At 37.7% G+C, this 19,837-nt stretch overlaps 1 protein-coding gene across 6 annotated transcripts in view; it reads right to left on the bottom strand.

The window, feature by feature from the left end:
* The window catches only part of LOC124803528 (spermine oxidase), a 174,495-nt gene that overhangs the window by 115,823 nt on the left and 38,835 nt on the right, over positions 1 to 19,837 (bottom strand). For all 6 annotated transcript variants that reach the window (XM_047264685.1, XM_047264680.1, XM_047264679.1 and 3 more), the window contains one exon: positions 16,201 to 16,465. In XM_047264685.1, coding sequence (XP_047120641.1) covers positions 16,201 to 16,465 — 265 coding nt within the window. The remainder of the gene's footprint in view (positions 1 to 16,200; positions 16,466 to 19,837) is intronic.

Below are 19,837 nucleotides of genomic sequence, written 5' to 3'. Positions count from 1 at the left end.
TGGCAAATGTTAGAGTGTCAAGGGGCACATATGTTTTTGTTTGGTTAATGTTTTTAGTGCTGGTAACAACTGAGATACTGAAGTAAGTACATTTTTTAAATGGAACTGCGTACTTTTTATCACTGCATTCAATAGCTCTTGAATAGACAATTACAGTGATATAGTGCTTGTTAATGTTGATATTGAAGCCTGTCACAAAAAAATTGAGAAATGTCCTAGAATTTGAGAGCACGGTGGAAACAGTATCAGTGGTGCAAACACTGCCAAGCAGGCATCTTGGACCAGGCTGTGTAGCTGTATACTGTAATGTAGGCCTGCATTATGATTATAAAGCTTTATTATCTCTTGAACCAACTTACAAGCAAGATGAACATTCACCTACAAATGTTTTGTAAGGAAATATGACATATGCTAGAATCTAGCACATCGCGAAGGGTTTAGGCAAACTATTTCACACTTGTGTATCCTCCCAGTTTATACTGTGTGGACAGGGGCACCAAGAAGGGGATTGACCAGTACCGTAGGAGGATAGGAATAAGAGAGGGGCATACCTACCAAAACAGAAGGAGAAAGGGTACTCCTAGGATCAACCCATGTAAGATATAGGTATTGTTCCTAAAGGGAAAAAGGGCAGTATCATGACAGAAGTCACATGTTTAAAGGAAATAGTCTGGCAAGTTTGAATTCTATGCATCAATAGCATTATTATGTTTCAGGTTACAAATGTCCAAGAAGATAACACTTTTATTTTACTCAGAGTTCCTCCAAACTACAATATGTGATGAATAAGTACTTACTTAGAAGAGGTAGTACAAAAAATAGGAACCAATAATAGATTACTCATGAGTCAGGTACACCTGGAATTTATGATTGGAACAGAAAACAAAAATTTGGTACTCACAAATTTTTGGAGGTTGAAAAGAGGTAACTCCAACATGGATTGAAAGGTTCACAATTTATAATTATGGTAAAATATGCATGGTTATTAGTAGAAAGAGATGTACCATTAAAAGAAGATTTCATGTGTTCGAGCTAAGGGGAGGGATATATAGTGCCTCAAGATTTTCAGTGAAAATTCTAGAAACACACGACCTTCCACTGTCTTTAACACCTGATATTTTAGGTATGAATGCGAGAGAGTGAGAACGTTTCTACCAATCCACCTGTTTCTATGTGCAGGTCAGAAGTTTGTTATTACAAGACTGTAAGAGGGGTGAATCACTGATGGCAAAAAGTGTTTGCCACCAGCACCACAGAAGGTGTGATGAAAACTCAAGGAATAATTATGTAGTATTCTTTGGTGTGTTAGTGTCTGTGCTGATTGTAAAAAAGACTAATGAACAATTGAATATAGATTTCTATGCACATTCATGTATTGGACTCGCTTGAGACTAGAGCCTTTTATCTTACTTCATGTCTTAGCTCAGCATAAGGCAGGACGCATGTGATGTCCATAAATTATTGGATTGTTACTGTGATATTGTACTTGTGTTTCATTTAGTCTGATGTTTAAAGACACCAGTTGAGTTGCCAGAGTTTACTTACTTATGTAAAAAAAAAAAAGAGTAAATGTTACTTTGTGTTGAGAGATTAAAATATACAAAGAATGAACTGAAAGTGTTCCACGAGTACACAAATTATTTCAAGAACAGGGAAGTAGCTTAATAAATGCCTGTAATCCGCTATAGTCTTCAGAGAAGAAGCTTTTGGGAGATCAATGTAGCTAATTACCCAGAGAAGAGAATCGGCTGCACACAATACATAAGTCAACTGCGAGAGACGTGTGAGTCTTGCACCCCAGTACCACACTGTCTCTTGTTATCCGAAAAATGTTAGACGACATGTCCCCTTTATTTCTGTTACAGAAACCAGTATTATTTCAAAAAGAACTGTGAACTTTCTGTTTCCAGCAATTATGTGTATGATATATTGTATATGGGGTAACAGTGCAAGTTTCTAGTTTCTGTAAATGATTATCTTTGCTAGTATTTACTTTTGTTTCACTGAAGCAGTTTGTTCAAGTATTTCTGAATGCTTGTTGCCCAAGTGCAACATATATTTGCGGAAGTACATATCCTTCAGTGTGCAATAAATACGAACCATGCCACACATCAAGAAATTCAATAAAAGGAAATTTTGTGGTAACCAGTTCACAAACAAATCAAGCCACACTGTTGAAGGTAACCTATGTATCAGTTCTTCAGGGAAGAAACTCCCACATGGCATGCCTCCTGGTGATTCAGATTTGTGTGTTAATAATGACACTGTTTGTAGTGGATTTGTTGTTGTTGATGTGGGCATCTTATCTTCTTTTATAAAGGAAGTGGTGAAATGTAAACAATGTGATGGTGTAGGCTATCTGGAAATAACTGAACAACAAAGTAGCAAGAAGTGTTTAGCATCAAAATTAGTTGTTCTGTGTAGATCCTGCAATAAATCTACCTTGAAAATGACTTTGAACATTGTGCATAATTCATATAGTACGAGTTTGAAATTAATGTGTGCAATAGGAAAAGGAAAAAAGTCTGCTCAAACGTTTTGTGGTGTGATGGACCTTCCTCCTTACAGAAGGTTCAGCAAGTACATAAAAATACTTTTAGGTGCCTTGACAACATGCAGTAGAAGAAACTGCAAATATTAGCAGAACCAGGGACATTGCTGTTGCACTTAGCAACGTTGAGGACGTCGTTCCTTGAATGGTGTTGTAAGTGATACTTCTCTGGAGAATGGAAAAGCTGTTGATGTTGAGTGCTCATCTACATACTGCCACGCCTGCCATGGTAACACTGAAGAACTTATTGAACATCAGTGTTCTGAGAATTATGATGGTTGCAGTGGAGGTATGGAGTGTGATGGAGCTCTAAAATATTTCAGAGGTTGGTGCCCATTTATAATGATAGATATATGAAGTATCTAGATGATGGGGACTCTAAAACTTTCAATAAAATTAATGAGTTCAGTGTTTATGGTGATACCTTGGTAACAAAACTGGAGTGTTGTGGACGTGTGCAAAATAGGATGAGTGCTACATTGAGGAAGCTACGAAGAGAAATGAAAGGAAAGTTGCTATCTGATGGAAAATCTCTGTCTGGCTAAGGCAGATTGACAGAAACTGAAACAGATGTTCTTCAGAGTTATTATGGACTGGCCATTAGATGAACTGCACCTCTGAATGATGTTACAGCAATGAGAAAAGCTGTATGGGCCACCTAGTTTCATAAGTTGTCCACAGATGACTACCCTGTTCTTGGACTTTGCCCTAAAGGAGCAAATTCTTGGTGTGGTTACCAAAAAGCAAAAGAAAGTGGTCAAATATACCATCATAAGCATTCTCTTCATGAGCCTGTTACAAATGAAATAAAACCAATTTTTAGAGACCTGATTGACCCTGTTTTGCTTAGTAAATATCTTCATGGGGGGCACTCAGAATACAAATGAAAGTTTCAACCATTGCATTTTTGTAGGATTAAATACATTAAAAGTTGGTGTAGTAGATGCAGTGATATAATTCAATGATGGAGTGATAGGAAGGTTGGAAGTCCTGAGAAATTTAGGCATAAAATGTGGCTCTAATATGGAACATAAATTGCTTGCGTGTGACAGACAATGGGTGCATGAAGCTGAAAGCTTCACTCTTCAAGTTACCAAAGAAGCAAGAAGTGCTAAAAGAAACGCCAAAAGGAAGCTTGAAAATGAAAAAATGCTGCAGGATGAAGACCATGCATCAGGAAAGTTCTGAGGCACAGTTTAAGAGGACCCATATCTTCATTTGCAATTTCCCGCAAGTTGTATTTTTCAGAATTCAGAAACAAATATTTCCTAAAGTTTATAAAGCATTGCTCTAATTTTTTTCTGTAACTTGCAATAGTCCATACTTACGTAGTAGACCTAAGCTTTATTGCAGAATCAACTACATTATAGAAAAAATAACATTTTTATTAGGAAAAAATTATAAAAATTAAAATGTAAGATGTGATATTTTTTTATCCTTGTCATATACATAACAGGTGGAATTAAATAGGTCTAGTACCTCAGCCATCATGTCATACATATCTGTTAAAAATTTGGTCTCCTTCAAATGTATAACACTGGATTAAATGGTACCTCAATTTGAGGAAGCATTTTGGAAAAGAAAATTGTATCAATTTCTTTGTAATTTTTTTAATAACCCTAAGCAGGTTCAGAAATATTCAAAATACTTCTAATTTATTTACAAAGTGTGCTGCATTACCTGATATTAACAAAAAAATCTGTAAAACATAAACAGTGCCTGAAAGAAATAGGTGTTGCTTTTTATATAAAATTGACCCAGAAATGTACCCTGTATCCTAGAGTGCAGAAGGCTACTTTTGCATCTTACGTGTTGTAAGATTTTAAGAACTACATTAATGAAAAAGCTGTGTTCAATGCTGTTAGCAAATGATTTGAGGCACTGAATACCATAAGTGCCCAAATCACAGAGACAAAGTTTTGAGAAAAATAGATGTTCGTGAAAATCAAATTTGTAGATGAACTACCAGTATCACAGGTCAGAATTCTTTTTTTACCCAAGTCTCAGCATACTATGTTTTCTATGAAAAAAAAAATGTATCCACTTTAAGTTATGAAATTTTAATTAATATTTAGAATTAAATTTAAAATGTATACATATAGGCTAGTGACAATAGCATTTTTTCACAGTTGTAAAGTTTGTAATTAATGTGAAACTTGAATCAGAACATAAAGAACAGATACCAAATGCACTAAACACACAATTATGACCAATTCTAACACTTCATGGTCTTCATTATCATCATTTTCATTAAGTAGATTCTATGACTTGCGGTTCATATAAAACTGCTGATGTGCCTCTGATTATGAAGTACTACTACTATTACTACTACTGCTACTACTACTACACATGATGTAGACACTAAATTACTTTGGAAAACCCAGCTAACAACTGAGAAGCACTGAGCAGCAACATTACGCTTTCTGCTTTATGTCCATATGCAAAAGAACATCCTAGAAATTGGTGAGATAGCATTTTGTGAAGGTTCATATATACAATGTCAGCCTACAGATAAAGCTGGTTCACTGTAAGATCAACAGATGTGAGGACTACAATACATACTACAATCTCAAATCTGATGACAATACACTTTGGGCCCATCTGGTTATCAATCTTCCCATTTAATTTATGTTTTTTGCTGGTTCTGGAGAGAGAAGTTATTAGTATGCTTATTTACTTACAAAGTCTTTGTTGTTGTTGTTGTTGTTGTTGTTGTTGTGGTCTTCAGTCCTGAGACTGGTTTGATGCAGCTCTCCATGCTACTCTATCCTGTGCAAGCTTCTTCATCTCCCAGTACCTACTGCAACCTACATCCTTCTGAATTGGCTGAGTGTATTAATCTCTTGGGGTCCCTCTACGATTTGTACCCTCCACACTGCCCTCCAATACTAAATTTGTGATCCCTTGACACCTCAGAACATGTCCTATCAACCGATCCCTTCTTCTTGTCAAGTTGTGCCACAAATTCCTCTTCTCCCCAATTCTATTCAATGCCTCCTCATTAGTTATGTGATCTACCAATCTAATCTTCAGCATTCTTCTGTAGCACCACACTTCAAAAGCTTCTATTCTCTTCTTGTCCAAACTATTTATCATCCATGTTTCACTTCCATACATGGCTACACTCCATACAAATACTTTCAGAAATGACTTCCTGGCACTTAAATCTATATTCGATGTTAACAAATTTCTCTTCATCAGAAATGCTTTCCTTGCCATTGCCAGTCTACATTTTATATCCTCTGTACTTTGACCATCATCCGCTGTCTTGCTCCCCAAATAGCAAAACTCCTTCAATACTTTAAGCGTCTCATTTCCTAATCTAATTCCCTCAGCATCACCCGATTTAATTAGACTACATTCCATTATCTTCATTTTGCTTTTGTTGATGTTCATCATATATCCTCCTTTCAAGACACTATCCATTCCGTTCAACTGCTCTTCCAAGTACTTTGCTGTCTCTAACAGAATTACAATGTCATCATCGAACCTCAAAGTTTTTATTTCTTCTCCATGGATTTTAATACCTACTCCGAATTTTTCTTTTGTTTCTTTTACTGCTTGCTCAATACACAGATTGAATAACATCAGGGAGAGGCTACAACACTGTCTCACTCCCTTCCCTACCAATGCTTCCCTTTCATGTCTCTCGACTCTTAAAACTGCCATCTGGTTTCTCTACAAATTGTAAATAGCCTTTCGCTCTGTGTATTTTACCCCTGCCACCTTTAGAATTTGAAATAGAGTATTTCAGTCAACATTGTAAAAAGCTTTATCTAAGTCTACAAATGCTAGAAATGTAGGATTGCCTTTCCTTAATCTTTCTTCTAAGATAAGTTGTAGGGTCAGTATTGCCTCACATGTTCCAATATTTCTACGGAATCCAAACTGATCTCCCCTGAGGTCAGCTTCTACCAGTTTTTCCATTCGTCTGTAAAGAATTCACGTTAGTATTTTGCAGCTGTGACTTATTAAACTGATAGTTCAGTAATTTTCACATCTGTCAACACCTGCTTTCCTTGGGATTGAATTATTATATTCTTCTTGAAGTCTGGGGGAATTTTGCCTGTCTCATACATCTTGCTCACGAGATGGTAGAGTTTTATCAGGACTAGCTCTCCCAAGGCTATCAGTAGTTCTAATGGAATGTTGTCTACTCCTGGGGCCTTGTTTCGACTTAGGTCTTTCAGAGCTCTGTCAAACTCTTCATGCAGTATCATATCTCCTATTTCATCTTCATCTACATCCTCTTCCATTTCCATAATATTGTCCTCAAGTACATCACCCGTGTATAGACCCTCTGTATACTGCTTCAACCTTTCTGCTTTCCCTTCTTTGCTTAGAACTGGGTTTCCATCTGAGCTCTTGATATTCATACAAGTGGTTCTCTTTTCTCCAAAGGTCTCTCTAATTTTCCTGTAGGCAGTATCTATCTTACCCCTAGTGAGATAGCCTCTACATCCTTACATTTGTCCTCTAGCCATCCCTGCTTAGCCATTTTGCACTTCCTGACGATCTCATTTTTGAGATGTTTGTATTCCTTTTTGCCTGCTTCATTTACTGCATTTTTATATTTTCTCCTCTCATCAATTAAATTCAATATTTCTTCTGTTACCAAAGGATTTCTACTAGCCCTCGTCTTTTTACCTACTTGATCCTCTGCTGCCTTCACTACTTCATCCCTCAAAGCTACCCATTCTTCTTCTACTGTATTTCTTTCCCCCGTTCCTGTCAATTGTTCCCTTATGCTCTCCCTGAAATTCTGTACAACCTCTGGTTTAGTCAGTTTATCTGGGTCCCATCTCCTTAAATTCCCAACTTTTTGCAGTTTCTTCAGTTTCAATTTACAGTTCATAACCAATAGATTGTGGTCAGAGTCCACATCTGCCCCTGGACACATCTTATAATTTAAAACCTGGTTCCTAAATCTCTGTCTTACCATTATATAATCTATCTGATACCTTCTAGTATCTCCAGGCTTCTTCCATGTATATAGTCTCCTTTCATGATTCTTGAACCAAGTGTTAGCTATGACAAAGTTATGCTCTGTGCAAAATTCTCCCAGGCTCCTCTTTCATTTCTTATCCCCAATCCATATTCATCTACTATGTTTCCTTCTCTCCCTCCTCCTACTATCAAATTCCAGTAACCCATGACTATTAAATTTTCATCTCTCTTCACTACCTGAATAATTTCTTTTGTCTCATCATACATTTCATCAATTTCTTCGTCATCTGCGGAGCTAGTTGGCATATAAACTTGTACTACTGTAGTAGGCATGGACTTCGTGTCTATCTTGGCCACAATAATGTGTTCAATATGCTGTTTGCAGTAGCTTACCAGCACTCATATTTTTTTATTCATTATTAAAACTACTCATGCATTTCCCCTGTTTAATTTTGTATTTATAGCCCTGTATTCACTTGACCAAAAGTATTGTTCCTCCTGTCACCGAACTTCACTAATTCCCACTACATCTAACTTTAACCTATCCATTTCCCTTTTTAAATTTTCTAACCTACCTGCCCGATTAAGGGATCTGACATTCCACGCTCCGATCCGTAGAACGCCAGTTTTCTTTCTCCTGATAACGACATCCTCTTGAGTAGTCCCCGCCCAAAGATCTGAATGGGGGACTATTTTACCTCCGGAATATTTTACCCAAGAGGATGCCATCATCATTTAATCATACAGTAAAGCTGCACGCCCTCAAGAAAAATTACAGCTGTAATTCCCCTTGCTTTCAGCCATTTGCAGTATCAGCACAGGAAGGCCGTTTTGGTTAGTGTTACAAGGCCAGATCAGTCAATTATCCAGACTGTTGCCCCTGCAACTACTGAAAATACTGCTGCCCCTCTTCAGGAACCACACATTTGTCTAAGATAAAAATTAGCTACACTTTGAGTGTATTTTGAAAAGTTTTAAGTTGAGCACATTAAAATAAGTTTGGGAGACTCATTTGTTCATATTGCATGTTTAATGTTGATGATTTCACTGTTTTTGCTCATTATGAAGTCATTAGCAAGTTTGCTGAGTCTTGTTGCAAGTGTTGATAGTACAGACTGGGAATAAAAAGTGCACTTTGTAGTGCTTATGCTCTGTACACAGAACGTACATATCCTTAATACACAGGCAAAGGTTGTGTCCACAAAATCGTGTTTAACAAGCAGAGGTGCCATTTAAAGTTAGGATTTAAAGGATAAATGGTTAAACAATATTTGATACATTAACTTTACGTAATCATAATAGCAGACTGATTTCTCATGCAATCGAGGAAGGCAATTGAAAACATTATAATACTATGAGTGGAAGTCTGTTCTACTTGTATTAACAAATTGACAATATAACCTTTCAGGAATTGGTTGTGTGGATCACTTGTGGAAGCATCCCCAATTGAACTGAAGCAACAAACAATAAAACATCACTTTAAATACTTTTAGCTGTAAATGGTAACTTGCCTTTCATGAGAGGATCCATTTATGTGTGACATATGCAAAATTATCCATGAACATGAATTTAAAAGTGTCATTAACTGTACACATAAACCTTCCACACGCAAAGGCTGGTAAACATGGGTCTCTGTTGTGTGTAAACTTGCTGAGGGCAAGAATCACAGTCGCCAGACTACACTGTTGGTGTTAAACTGGGTGAAATGAACACCTTTGCTATGTAAAGGGCATGTCTGCATTTTATTGTGAGCATTATGAAAAGTCCTGAGCTACTGATAACTATCATTTCTGCTGAGTCATGATATGATAGACTACTTTGGACAGTAGATAAAAGATGTTAGCTGCTGTTGAATACAGTTGTTCTACAAACCTTGCGTTACCTGAAACCTCACAATTTCAGTTTATGTTAGGATAAGATGGATTTGTGGAGAACAGGTACCTCTGCAGCAGTTTAAAGGATTTTGAAACTCTAATGCTGTTTCCTTTTCAGGAAGATCTTGCCTGTACATATTTGTTGACACTTGTTGTATGAATTTTCCATGTACTCTTGATATCTGGTGCTTAGCAATAATGAGAGCTGTGATTGTAACCATCCCAGAGTCCCATGATGAGCTAAGATATTACAACCCTTCATTGGATGTATAAGGTGATGCTCTACCAACAACCGTACATGCATCTAATGCTACTGACTGTCTACATCATGATTTATCTTGCCATCACATCTTACCAGAACACTTTTTCTTTTTGACCTTTGAAACTTTGTAAATTTTTGACCCCCACTAACAAACTGAAGATATCATATTTAAAAATCATTCAAATGGAAAATTGTATAAAAATCCCATTGTCTGTTACAAGAAAAGGATAAATGAATAAAAAATAACAGAACTGTTATGACAATGAAACATATATATTAAAAATAAAATGTCATGTGAAATGGAGGGCACCACTTGTAGTTTTTTCCTGTTTTCTACAAGACATGAGCAGATGGTGGAGCAGTATAAGAAACTATTAATAAAGGGTGTAGAAATAATCCATCCTCATGTATAAATAAGAGAAAAATATTATAATCTGGCTGATTTCTTGTAAAGTAAATGAATTCATAAAACAAATAAAACTATGTGATATCTGAGAAAAATGTAACTGTACTTGAATATTTCTGATCAATATTGTAAATTTCTTCCCTTTGTTTCATGTAGTGTGGTCAAATGGATATCCACAATTTCCTGTATGCTTACAGTATGTCAAATAACTCAGAATTCCAATTCATCCCTATCTCTATCCTATCCTGTTAATGCAAAATCAAATAAAATAAAAAAAAATGAAAATTTACATAAAGGAATTATAAAAATCAGTGTGGGCCTTAGTCAAAGATATAAATTAATAATGTGGCAAGTGAAACTAGAATGGTGACAGATATCTTTACATACTAGAACTGACTTCCCCCATTGGAGACTATGTAATAAATCACTTGAGCAGACTCTCAGAATCACTGCTGTCATCATCATAAGGATCCAAAGAAATTCTGCACATGAGCTTTTTTCCTCATTACAATCAGAAAAATATAAAAGAAGTTTCATCTTTGTAAAGATTCAAATTTTTGCTGTTGTCTTGGAGAGCTAGAGAGGATTTGTATACATAATGGCACCAACATATGCCATATTATACTTATGATACAAATAATAAACTACTAAGCTTGGTTAGTGAAATAGTTAAACTAACATTTTTGAAAAATTCGAAAGTCCAAATTGGAATATCAACAATATTATGGAAAGGATAGATTGCTACTCACTGTAAAGATGGCATGTTGAGTTACATATAAGCTTTTGGCTAAAGACTCCTTCAGAAAAGAGAAACACACACACACACACACACACACACACACACACACACACACACACACACACACACACACACGCATATTCAGTGTCTCGCCAGAGTGGCTGGAGGTAGTGGTCATATGTGTGTGCGAGGTGTGTTTGTTTGTGTGTATGTACATATGTTTCTCTTTTCTGAAGAACGTTTTGGCCAAAAGCTTATATGTAACAGTCTGTTCATTGTGTCTGAGTGCAGCTCAGTGTGTCATCTTTACAGTGAGCACCAATCTATCCTTTTCATAGTATTTTTAATTAATATTTTATTATTTAAGTGACTTATGTCTAAATCACTATCTGATATCAAACAGGAGTACTGACACAGTTTTGTAAAACAGAAAATATGATACTTTTCATGGTTGGGAGTTGGAAGTGTTTGTGTAACGTAATATTTGTGTGATAACTGCCATTATAAAAAAAATAGAAATGGTGAGCACTCATTTTAATAAATTTCTGAACCAGTAACTTTGTGTGTTCTTTCCAAGGATTATTTTTATTATAACTTACAACATATTTGTTTATATAAGAATTTTGTAATTTGTCAGGTAATACAGACAAATATTTATCACACAATGCATGCTTTGTTATATAGGGTGTCCATTTTAAAGTTCCTGTTTCAAAACACTGTAGAAAGAGAATCACTGCTCAAAATGATGTAAAATTTGAACAGCATATTATGTATGCAGAGAGAAACACTGTGGAATTAAAAATTTTACAGCAATTTTATGAATAGATGGTGTTGTAAACACTTAACGTAAATGGGATTGGCTACAAATGACAGGTGAATTGTGATATGATGGCTATGGTTTGAGTTGCACATTACACCATCCATAGTGTTCAATGTGCTTGACTGCAAAAGTTTGGTAGTCAACAGTTGTAGCACTGTCAGGTAAGATCATCCACTATGGCAAGGGTGTACCACTTTGCATGAGAGAAACATGTTTTTAATTGCCCTGAGACCAAAAACCACATAAAAAGCAAAATGACATTTGTTTTTAACTGCCCTGGTACTACAAATGGCATAAAAAGCAAGATAACACAATTTCTAACTGCTGTAAGACTGGTGCAAGGCATGTTCAAAATGCTGTACACCATTTCCTGCCACAAGTTGAAATAGAGAAACAGCATGTTACACAACAACTGAAGTGTCTCAGTCGTCATATTCAGAATGTGTTGTACAATGTGTGCCTTCAGTTCAGCTATGTTCATAAATGGAACACTGAATACAACATCTTTCAGATAACCCCACAGCCGGCAGTCACACAGATTAAAATCAGATGATTTGGATGACCAGGCTATAGGGAAATGATGGATGATAATTCTAGGATTTCGAAAATGCCCCTGCAGCAGTCAGTTCACTGGCTGGAGGAGGGCCATCTGGCATAAAAATGATCCTATCCACACATCCATGCTGTTGAAGGTTTGGAAAGATGTTGATGCACAAAAGAGTCTCATTGCATTTTCCAATGATGACACAGATAACAGGACTCACCTCTTCAAAAATACAGCCCTATGATAAATGATGCCATCAACCCATACCACAAAGTCACCTTTGCAGACCAAAGTGGTGCTATTTGATGAGCTTGTGGATTCTTCCATTTCCCATATTCTGCAATGCTGCATATTGACATGTCCTTGGAAATGGGCTTTGTCTGTCCACAGAATATTCCATGGCCATTCATTGTCCACTTCCATGCAAGCAAGAAATCCCAGAGTGAATGCTTGTCTGTCTTGCTGGGAGGTCAGGAGGAGCAACTTCTGAAGATGGGTGATTTTGTAGGGATAGGTATGCAGGATGTTTCATAGGATTTTATGCACCAGGCTGGCAGGCATGTCTAACATTCCAATTCCCCATGCCCTGCATGTTTGCACACCACCGCTCAACCCCTCCTAAAGCTCTGTGGCTACATCTTCAACAGAAATCGGATCAACTGCTTTCCTCCCTTTATCACACTATGCTTCAAAAAACCTGCCTTTTCAAATGTTGTAATCATTTTCTACAAATCCTTAGCAGAAATCAGACTAATGCCTATTTTCATACCATTGAGTGTATGGAACTTTTGCAGGGTTACTGGCACACGGTGCCATTCTTGTAAAAGAGCTTTACAGCAGTGCACAATCCTTCATGGAAATAGTAATGTTGGGCACCTCAGATGTAAACAGAGGAACAGACATATGCTGTGTGTCTGTTGGTGTGCATATCCTGATGCTTACAATGCCATCTATTGGTCAAATTTTCATTGAAATCCGCCCCTCCTTGTATCAGTAACATGCTGTTCCAATTTGACATCATTCTGAGTTGTGGTTCTCTTTCTAGAGTGTTTTAAAACTGAACTTTAGTTATGGACACCCTGGAGATAACTGCATCGTCTGCTAAAGGTCTTTGATTACTTTTAATATTGCCTGTCATATCATTAAGATACAACATGTACAGCAAGGGCCCTAACACATTTCCCTGGTGTACACCTGAAGATACTTCTACACTTGTCAATGAATCTCCATCAAAGATAGTGGGCTGTGACCTCCCAACTGAGGAATCCTCCTTCCAGTCACTGTTTTTGCATGACAGCCTATAGGATTGTACTTTTATTAATAAACAAAGGTGTGCTACTGAGTTAAAAGCCTTTCAGAAATTAAAAAAAAAATCCACCTGACTGTCTTGATCCATGGTTGTTAGGACACTATGTTAGAAAAGCATAAACTGGTTTTTACATGACCAATGTTTTCAGAATCCATGCTGATTGGCATGGAAGAGGTCCTTCTGTTCGAGGATACTCATTATGTTTGAGCTCAGAATAAGTTCTAGGGGTTTACAACAGATGGACATCAATGAGACTGGATAGTAGTCATGTGAATCACTTCTGCTACCCTTCTTGTTGAAGGTGTGGCTTCTGCTTTCATTTTTGCAGTTTCAGCTGTTTCTCAATACCACTGGCACTAATACCTGAATCGCTCAACTTTGCAGTAGTGAGAGAATTAAACTGTGTCATTACTTCTGTTTAGTATCTGACAGTGATTCAGTTTCACCACCCAATGTGAGCATCAGTATGGAAGAGAACTCAGAGATACTTATGCTTCATACTCGGACAGCACCTTCTTCCTGCAAGGAGCACTGCTGCAGCTGCAGGCATATTACATGGGCCTGTCCACTGACATGAGAGTGCTTGTAAATACTGCAGCCCCACACTTACTGGTTGTCCTGCTAGTTCCTTAAAGCTTTTGATATGCACCACCCATTAGTAGAGTGACTGGCCTTGCCTATGTTACAGTATGATTTGGATTGCTCCCTGGACTCTCTGTGTACACATACAATAATTTCACTACACTCTGAATTCTGCTTTTGGCTAACCATTCACTCTGTGAACTCCACTGTCATTGATCCCAGGAACCATCTGTTTTTTCCATCAGTCTCTGTGTTGAGGCGACTGCAAGTGATTTTAAACTGTATTCTTCCTACTGAGAGGTGCCATATGTCAGTTTTTGGGATGGAGTTCCATGCCTGCTGCGCCTGATTGGTCCATACAGGGACAATTAATGCTGGTTGTGGATGCTGATGGAGAAGTTGTCTGATGATGTCCCACATGTCCTTGACTGGAGACAGATCTGATGATCAAGCAGACCAAGGCAATATGTCGACACCCTGTAGAGCATGTTGAGTGACAACACCAGTATGTGGGCAATTATTATCCAGATGGAAAACACCCTCAGGAATGCAATTCATGAATGGCAGCACAAGAGGTTGAATCCCAACATTGACATACAAATCTGCAGTCAGCATGCATGGCATAACCTTGACACCAATGAAATCACAAATGGTGGTGGTTTGGGCTCACTGGAGTGCACACTATAGAACATCTGACTTGGAGCTGTCCTTGAAGTATCCGATATGTAATAGTTCATTGTGTCATTATGGTATCAACTGCTGCTGTAGATGCAGTATGACAGCCAGAGCCCTAAGCTGAACATAATGGCCGTCCTCCTTGGTAGTGCCACATGGCCACCTGGAGCCTGGTCTTCTTGTTAACATAAATTCTTGTGACTACCACTGCCAGCAATCCTGCCAAATCTTTCTGCAATATCACAGAAGGTGCATCCAGCTTCTCGTAGCCCTATTACATGACCTCATTCAATCTCAGTGAGGTGCTGATAATGGCATCTTTGTCATCTTACAGGCATTCTTGACACCATCAACTCACCACGTCCAATCTCAAAGGTAACTAATGCTCGCGGCCATTACAGCGTATATTTAAAGCAAACCTGATTTACATCCTCATAGTGGCGCTGCTAGCACCACTCTTACATGAATGATGTAAAATAATATTAGACATCATTTTTCAGATGTAGAAACATGACTAACAACTTTTGTTTATGCAGCACAACTCTTTCTCAGTGTCACAATTTTTTTCCATTGGCGTATTTCCAGCATGAGCTGGCTTCCAAACTATTTGTTCCAAGTAGTTTTCAGAGAAAGCATATAATACTGTTTTGCAAGATGTGTTGTTGGGACTCCCACCTACAAAACTGTAATCATCCCATTCAATTGTGGAATGATTGATGTCTCCTTGAATAATGATAGGTTTTGATTACTTCTTGTTGTGCTCTGTAATAAGGAATGTCCTACACATTATCCTTCCCACTCCTCCCACAGCAGTATTCCGCTGCTCACCAAACCTACACAATATCTTCATCCATCCTAACTCATGACTCACATACCTGTAATAGATCTAGACGCAGGATCTGAACCATATGTCCTACCACCACCACCTACTCCACTCTGGTCACAGGCATCAACTTCCCCATCAAAGGAAGGCTGCCTGCAAAAGCAGTCATGGGATCTGCAAGCTAAGCTGCAACCACTGTGCTGCATTTTATTGTTGCATGGCGACCAACATGCTGTCTGTCCACATGAATGGCCACCGACAAACTGTGGCTAAGAAACAGCTGGACCACCCAGTTGCTAAGAACATTACCCAACACAATGTTCTTCACTTGAATGCCTGCTTTACAGCCTGTGCCATCTGGACCCTTCCTGCCAAGACCAGCTTTTCTAAGTTACACAGGTGGTAACCCTTCCTGCAGTATATCCATTTTTCACATGGCAGATAAGTAACCGACACAAGAGGACTTTCCTTATTGGGTCTATGAAAAAAAATTGATGATCTGTGTAGAGATTTCAGAAGACATTGTAAAAATTAAGCATTTATAAAGTAATAACTACAGTAATATTCAGTCATTCATTTGTAAAACCTATAATTCTATAATATTGAGAAGCAAATTTTTGTTTTTCACATTTTTGTCTTACCGAGTTAATGCAGATAAACATACTTACTCCCTTGTGAAATAGTCCCCAACAGATCCCCAGAAATTTTTCAAGCCATCTGTACTGTTTTGTTCAATTTCTGATATGATACCATATATTTTTGCTAGTTTTTCAGGTGCTACTGGCTTTCCAGATGAATCCACAAACATAACATTATCTTCCGTAATACTTGTAACTGACGTCTGAAGAATGTTTAGATCTTTAAGTAATGCAAAAACTACATTTCCTTTTTCACCATGCACCCAGTGTGCTCCAAGATCAACTATGTTGCCACCTGATAAAGGAAACACACTTTAGTAAGATAACAACTTGTAATTAGCTGAATGCACTATTTGATTTCTTTTCAGTAGTGAGGCACTGAGTGTCAGCAGTACTGCCAGTGACATGAGTTCCTTTGGCAAGGAACACAATTAAAAACTACATGTAACATGTACTGGGAGTACAGCAAATAAAAAAAAGAATAAAATAAATCTAATTTATTAACTGCACAATATCTGTCTTTTCTTATACAAACTGTTATTCAAATAATTTTAAGTTATAATCTGAAGGAACACAACTTTTTAACCACCAGAATGTGAATCTCAACATACGTGTTTTTTTGCAATATCATCACAGTTATTGATAGAGCAAATATTAGAATACTGATACAGGTATAGATGTAACACATATTTCTACTACATATTTCATACTGTGGCTAATAAGGCACTGAGAAAGTTTTCAAATTAAGTCACTTCTCTGCTACTTCCACATAATATTTAATAGAGGAAAGAATAATTAACAGATTTGATTGATATAGTTATCAACAAATAGCTCACAGCTAAATTCTGTTTGAATCACAAAAACTTTCTATTAACTGCATCTTTCACATTCTGAGATCTCAATCATTAAAGTTCTCATCACAAATTAAGTACCACTACATTGACATTACATTACACTATTAGTCATATTTATGAGCACCATCATGATGGGTCTCTGGGATGTGTAAAACAGTTAAGGATGCACATTTTATCAGGTGTAATGCAATGAATTAATGTTATAAAATATTACTGCATTACAGTGATAATAATAATTAAAACATAACAAGAAACATTAATTTTAAGAGTTCCTGTGAAGATACTCTTTGGTGAAGAGAAAAGAGTTGCCTACAAGAAAGTTCTTTAATTCAGTCATAAGCTCCAGCATATTACAAACCTTGTAACTGTAGCAGACATAGAAGTGGAAAATGTGGAAATACTGACACATGTAATTACGTTTACATTTGGTGAGCAGCATGTCCAGTTGACTGATCATGTGAAAACAGATAGCGGGCTGATTTAAGTCCAAGTGACCATGAGCTTGCTCTCATTCTCTGATTCTCTGATGTGCTCTGATCTAACCAATGTTTTCCTAGATGATGATGCTATATTTATGGGACTGCTCTCACTGTTGTGAAGGTTGACTATGTCTAGAGGTGAGACTGCTAGAGTGAAGTTAACCCACAGTGACTATGGACTGGTATACTTATTTAACCATTTAAGCAACTAATATAGTAATTATCAATGAAATTCACCAACAGCCATGTAATGAGCTGTTATTTTATTTTATTTTATTTTGACTACCAGTTTTGGCATTCCACTATGCCATCTACAGGCCCCATATTCATTTCCCAAAAACAAAGGATATTGTCATACAGTGCACTTGGAATACTGTTTGAATTCACAACATCCAGGAATATCTTTTTGAGAAATGCATTTGGGGCCTGAAGATGGCACAGTGGAATACCAAAACTAGTAGTCAAAATAAAATGAAATAACATCTCAATTACACAGCTGTTAGTGAATTTCATTGAACTACAGAGATGTTGAAAGAACTGAACTGGCATACTCTTGAAGCTAGATGGAAATTATCTCGAGGAAGTCTACAAACAAACTTTCAAGAACTGGCTTTGAATGATGGCTTTAGGAATATAAAACGACACCCAACATATTCCTCCTATAGAGATCATGAGGACTGGATTAATTATGGCACACACAGAAGCATTTAAACAATCATTCTCCCTGTGCTCAATATATGAAAGGAATGGGAACAAGCCCCAAAAACCGGTGCAGTGGCACATATCCTCTGCTATGCAATTGCACAGTATGGAGGTAGATGCAGAAAAAGATGCACTGGTATCATTTTCAGTGTGTACATTTTTTTTTTTTTTTTGTATGTTCTCCATTTAACTACAGGTTACAAGCCATTATTATCACTGTTCAGGCCTAAGGCTATGCTCCCGTTGGATGCATAAGTGGGCCTTGTATTTATTTAACTGACAGTTCTCTCTACACTACCATCTGTCTAGCCAGCATTCAAATGTGAACATTTTGTCTTGATTTCCACAGGTCGAGTCACACACGTTGACAGTTTGGATACAGTGTGTTTTCAGATGGACATCTAAATATAACAATCCTTGGAAGCCTCTATAATCAATTTAGAAATTTTGCAGCAGCATTCAGGTGTGACCCTTTCCTTCAGCATCTCCACACAGGATGGCCCATGAAGTTGTCAGCCAGTGCACCAGAGCACCATCAACTCTCCACTGCTGCTTCATATGATAACAACTTCAAATTTAGCAGGGTGTCCTTCTATTAACAAAAGATGATGACAACTGTCGGTTCGTGGCACCAACAAGTGTTACCGCTACTCCACCAGTCACATTAGGGATCCACCTGAATAAAGTAGGTGGCCTGTCATTATATCTGCTGGCCATACATGGATAATGCATCACATAGGTAGTCCCTCACTTTACAGAATGCGAAGTACATCATTTGGGTTCTCTGTCGCCAACACCTACTCAGCCATGGGTTCTTGTCCATATAAATTTCACCAGCCCTATCCTTGGAATGGAGTGGTTTATTGAAGTGAATCTCTTTACCATTTTCCTAATATCATCAAGTTGCAGATGATGAGTACATCAATGACAGTGGGGACCATTAAATTTTCTGTCATCAAAGAAGCACCCTATACCTTGGGCATTGTCAGTGGACCTTAGTTCATGGCATCCGAGCTCCAACGAGTCTCCATTCATAAAGGATTACGCATTTAATGACTCCTTCCCTTTCATCCAACTTCTAGTGGCTTAGCAGAAAGTTTTGTTTGCACTTTTAAAACACAAATTGCAAAAGCTAAGGGGTCAACCAAATCACATTCTGCTCTTCATACTAAGTGGAAACATCAGCGAGCTAAAGAGAAAGCAACACCATTTAATATCGGCACCATGGTGTGGGCACACACTTTTGGATGGACCGGATCCAGCTGTCTATTGTAGCACAACAGTGACAGCAGATGGTTCTACTAGCTAGTATGATGGAATGCTGTGAAGATAACACAACCAACATTGGTTAAGGTACCCTGGCATGACATCTCGACTGTCTGGTAGGTCGCCATAACAGTGTCAGACCTGCTCCCTTCCTTCAACAACTTGCCACAGATAATAAGTGTCTGGTACTTCCATCCCACTTACTACAGTGAACTCCATAGACATCAATCTGGCACCGCCATCAAAAGAACAGCAATGGATGCTGGTACCAGAATCAGTCCACCCAATTTCCAAAGTTGCTATGCTGTCTCTGGAGCTTCTAACTTTGGTTCCACTACCATCATCTTGGGGCCAGACCATTGCACC

The sequence above is a fragment of the Schistocerca piceifrons genome, chromosome 1, assembly GCF_021461385.2.
Source record: "Schistocerca piceifrons isolate TAMUIC-IGC-003096 chromosome 1, iqSchPice1.1, whole genome shotgun sequence".
NCBI classification, from domain to species: Eukaryota; Metazoa; Arthropoda; class Insecta; order Orthoptera; family Acrididae; genus Schistocerca; species Schistocerca piceifrons.
Note: the sequence above shows the minus strand (reverse complement) of the source record. Positions and strands in the feature narration are given on the sequence as shown.